At 52.0% G+C, this 4,438-nt stretch overlaps 1 protein-coding gene across 2 annotated transcripts in view; it reads left to right on the top strand.

Annotated features, from left to right (window-relative positions):
- Positions 1-4,438, top strand: part of LOC137903338 (neurocalcin-delta B) — a 6,369-nt gene extending 1,931 nt beyond the window's left edge. Inside the window, exons 1-4 of one of the 2 annotated variants that reach the window (XM_068747490.1) lie at positions 943-1,192; positions 2,257-2,684; positions 3,181-3,286; positions 3,787-4,438. In XM_068747490.1, coding sequence (XP_068603591.1) covers positions 2,307-2,684; positions 3,181-3,286; positions 3,787-3,881 — 579 coding nt within the window. In that variant the 5' untranslated portion in view covers positions 943-1,192; positions 2,257-2,306 and the 3' untranslated portion in view covers positions 3,882-4,438. Of the gene's footprint in view, positions 1-942; positions 1,193-2,256; positions 2,685-3,180; positions 3,287-3,786 lie in introns of those variants that run through there. The other variant, XM_068747491.1, reaches the window with a different exon arrangement.

Raw genomic sequence — 4,438 nt, 5'->3', positions numbered from 1 at the left:
TCCAGACATCATCATCATCATCATCATCGTTTCTTTATGTGCGTCACGCTCAGACGTTTCTGGGATGCGATGCCAGATGTGACGACGGCGTTCGTATTCCGCTGGGCTCCATCGAAATGGCAGATAGAGGTTCTTTAAAAGGTGGTGGGAATAACCCCAATCATTGATTTTGCCCCCCCCCCCCCCCTTCACGCTTTGACCTTCTTCCCCTGATTGCCGAGGGTTTCTTGTTTTCAGAGAGAACGGCTCGTCCCGCGGTCTCTGCTGCAGGTCGGACCCATAGTGGACCAGCTGTGAGCTAACACCAAATAGCATCAGCGATAGCGTGGCAGTCAGAAAGCATAGCGACGGCTGTAATGTGAGCAGGAGCGCCCCCCGCAGCCAAGCCGCGCCGCAGCGGCCATTTGATATTTGCTTTGATCGGCGATCACAAACGGGGTCGAGGACATTTAAAGAACTTTTTTGAGGTGGATGTGAATGACGGGTCGAGATGTTGAGCAGAGTTTAGATATTCGGGGGGGGGGTTGTCTTAAAGGCCTCCAACGTTCTTGTACACAGCCCAGTACTCTCTGCTATATTACAGCAGAGAGTACTGCGGTTTTGTCCTGGTGAAATGAATTGTAATTTGATTACTTTCAGCACGTTAGAGCTTTCGCATTTCCTCCAATCACGCGGCGCCTCGGTGTCCGCTCCAAATCAACTCTCTGAGGTTTCCTCCGATTTTATTCTCGGCTGAAACCGAGTTAGCGAGCCGCCATACTTAGCGTTCGACGAGAGCTGGGATGAAACGGGAGCGCGTTGCGCGTTGCGCTATCGGGTTGCAGATCTCGTCGGCCTCGTACTCGCTTTCCTGTTTGTCGGGGAATGGCCGCTGTCAGCTCTGCAGCCCGGGTCGCACACGGATCACGTTGCGTTCTGAATGCGTCACATATAAATTCTCTGCGATCAGCACTCGGGACATTCGCTCCGGGTTCGTGTCGTGCGTCCCACCCCCCACCCCCCCCCCAGATCTCTCCGCTTGGATTATCTTCGAGACTCTTGGGTTAAGATTTACCTGCCGGATATAAACGGTGACTCCAAACGGTTACGGAAGAGGGACGACAAGATGCTCTTGTGTGGACGCCTCGTGGAGGACCATTGATCCCAGAGGCAGTATCAAGCTCAGCTGTCATTGGTCGGATTCTTAGGTCAGGTAAGGTGTCTGTTAGCAAGACTCGGCTAAATCAGCACGAAGTTCTGACCGTTAAACTCTTACTTGCCTTATTTGGTCGACAGGTTGGATAAGAATGTATCTGAAGTTACGGTTTTACCTTTGAAGAAGCTGCTGCACGGGGGGCGGGGGGGGGGGGGGGGGTCAAACGTGTCACAAGGCCCAGCAGGTGGCCCGTTCTCCTCCATTAGAGACCCGAGGAGCTTCAGACGGCTCTCGGTGTTTGCCCACCGACGGTCGCTACTCACCTCGACCACGCGGCCTGTCCGAGCCTCAGCTGGGGAATAGCGCCAAGCGAGGGAAGAGTCTTAACGGTCAGAAATAGCAGAGCTCTTAGGGGGACTCGGTGGAGGACTCGGTGGAGGACTCGGTGGAGGACTCGGTGGAGGACTCGTCCCATCGGACGGAGGGCGAGAAGAAAATGAAGCGTTTTCTAAAACTGAAACTTTGGAAGCAGATGCCATAAAAATATGTCATCTGCCCGTTTTTTCCAAGCCCCCCCCCCCCCCCCCCCCCCCACAGAATAGTCTTTGCTATGGATATGCAGACACCGAACCGACCGGATGAAAGCTTTAAGTCTCTTCTTTCATCAGGAACAACAGGCGTGTTCAGCGTGTCTTTCTTTCTGCGTTGAGGCCTCGGCGTCGTTGCGGTTGCTGCACCTTCCTGCTTCCTGCACCTGCAGTGCACCGATACCGGGCGGGGGGGGGGGGGGGGGGGGTCCAGCAGCGACAGCGGTGCACTGTAAGTTTGGGTGTAGCTGTGGTTGTGCACCACAAAAGCACGCCGGTTGCAGAGACGGCGTAACTTTAATGCGTTTGTGCACGGAACCACATTTTCGCCGCGTCCGGTGTCGCATCGTTTCCACGGTGATGATCCTTGCTTGCATGCGAAACATGTGCTTTTTGTGTCTTGTGAGTTTTGAATTTACATTTTAAGAAATGTATGTCCTTGTATTCTCATTCCGTCGCTCGTCCGTCTCTTCTTGTTCGTCGTAACGTTTTCTCTCTCTCTCTCTCTCTCTCTCTCTCGCTCACTGTCGCCAGTCTCAAGTCGCCCCTCGCCTCACCCGCCGACTCAACGGACGCGCGCGACCATGGGCAAGCAGAACAGCAAACTCCGCCCCGACGTCATGCAGGACCTGATGGAGAACACGGACTTCACGGAGCACGAGATCATGGAGTGGTACAAGGGCTTCCTGCGGGACTGCCCCAGCGGCGCCCTCTCCATGGAGGAGTTCAAGAAGATCTACGCCAACTTCTTCCCGTACGGAGACGCCTCCAAGTTCGCCGAACACGTCTTCCGTACGTTTGACGCCAACGGCGACGGGACCATAGACTTCAGGGAGTTCATCATCGCCCTGAGCGTGACCTCGCGCGGGCGACTGGACCAGAAGCTGAAATGGGCTTTTAGCATGTATGACCTGGACGGGAACGGCTACATCAGCAAGGCGGAGATGCTGGAGATCGTAACGGTTGGTTGGCTGTTATTCCTCGCCGTCTTGCGTCGCATCATGGCGCCGCCGCGTTCCCCGCAGTGGAGCGACGTTTGGCTCAGCAGCTGCTGCGTCATGTATCCGTCCGGAGTTCTCGCCCCGTTCGACTGCCCGCAGCGGGGGGAAAATCCAGTCGCTGTGTAATTTTAGAAACCAGCAGTTCCTCTCGGGCCCTCAGACGTCTCTAAATAAGTCCCTGCGGCGTATTTCTAGAAGGGAGCGGCCATCTTAAGATTCTCATGTTGACTTGGATCTACATCCAGCCAACTGCGTGGTTGCAGAAAGACTCCCGCCATCGCGTCATCAGCAGCACCAGCGTTATGGATCGGACACGCGCACGCTTCAAACGCTTCAAACGCTTCAAACGCTTCAAACGCTTCAAACGCTTCACAGCGAGCAGCAGAGAAGCCTCAAGCTAAAGAGAAGGCGACTTGGGCTAATAAACATTAGCGTTCTGCTTCTGTGTCGGTTTCAGGCTATTTACAAGATGGTTTCCTCCGTGATGAAGATGCCTGAGGATGAATCCACGCCGGAGAAACGCACAGACAAGATCTTCAGGCAGATGGACACAAATAGAGACGGTGAGAGTTCACCGACGTTTGTTGTATTTTGTTTAATAATATTTATTATGTTGCCAGCTTTGAATATGATATTTCCCTCGGTATAGTTCCGGTTTCTGTGTCTGCTGTTACATTATATTTCATAGATCTTCATACTCAAATATACAAATATATGGATTTATTTTTTGGAATATAAGCCAACATTTATAAAAAGAAATAAAACCCAAAATGATCAGAAGCACCCTAAACCCACCGGTTTAACCAAAAAGTAGCAGAAAACGGCCAAATCTGGCAACGGCGGTCAAATGAAATAGAAACGTTCTCGGAGTCAAAAATAAATCAATAGATGTTTTACTATGTTTATATAATGTATTTATTTTATTATATATTTTTTAGTTTTTATAACTGAAATCGACACAATCAGGGTAACTCCCTCCCCCCCCGCCCCCCCCCCCCCCCCATTTGAAGCATTTTTTCTGTGATATCTCTCCTAACAAACTCTGAAACGGTCTCTCTCTCAGGTAAACTGTCCCTTGAGGAGTTCGTGGAGGGAGCGAGGAACGACCCCTCCATCGTCCGGCTGCTCCAGTGTGATCCCAGCAGCGCCGGCCAGTAGCGACCGGGACGTCTCCCAGTTCCATTTAATCAGACCCGCTCAAAACGGACCCACCGGAGTTTATAGACATTTGATGACTTGAGCGATAGAGGCACATGGTCACACGCACACACACACACACACACACACACTTTCATAGCTAACATACCGACTGTACATTCTGCATTTGCCGTCTCTTCAGAGGCCCAAAATCACATTCTGTACGCGCGCCTCTATCCCTGGATGAAAGGTACAGACAAGTCGGGTCTCGTATGCAGTACAAATATAACTCAAAGGACTGACGAGGCGTTTAAGAAGACAGCCGGCGAGGATGATTGAGCAGATGTGTGCACATCGAGCCCAATCCAAGTCCGCCGTTTATTTTTATTCTTTTTAAATGTTGCGTTGAAAGCAGCGTTCCCGATTTAAAGGAAATTCCGCTCCTGTTGTTCTCGTTCGCTGCCGTGGGTTCGGATGCAAAGTCGAAGATTCTGAGACTCGGAAGTCGTCACGGCTGAAGGTAGATCTTGGTTTTTATAAAGGATGGTGTGTGTGTGTGTGGGGGGGGGGGGGGGGGG

The sequence above is a fragment of the Brachionichthys hirsutus genome, chromosome 13 (assembly GCF_040956055.1).
Source record: "Brachionichthys hirsutus isolate HB-005 chromosome 13, CSIRO-AGI_Bhir_v1, whole genome shotgun sequence".
Taxonomy (NCBI): Eukaryota; Metazoa; Chordata; class Actinopteri; order Lophiiformes; family Brachionichthyidae; genus Brachionichthys; species Brachionichthys hirsutus.
Note: the sequence above shows the minus strand (reverse complement) of the source record. Positions and strands in the feature narration are given on the sequence as shown.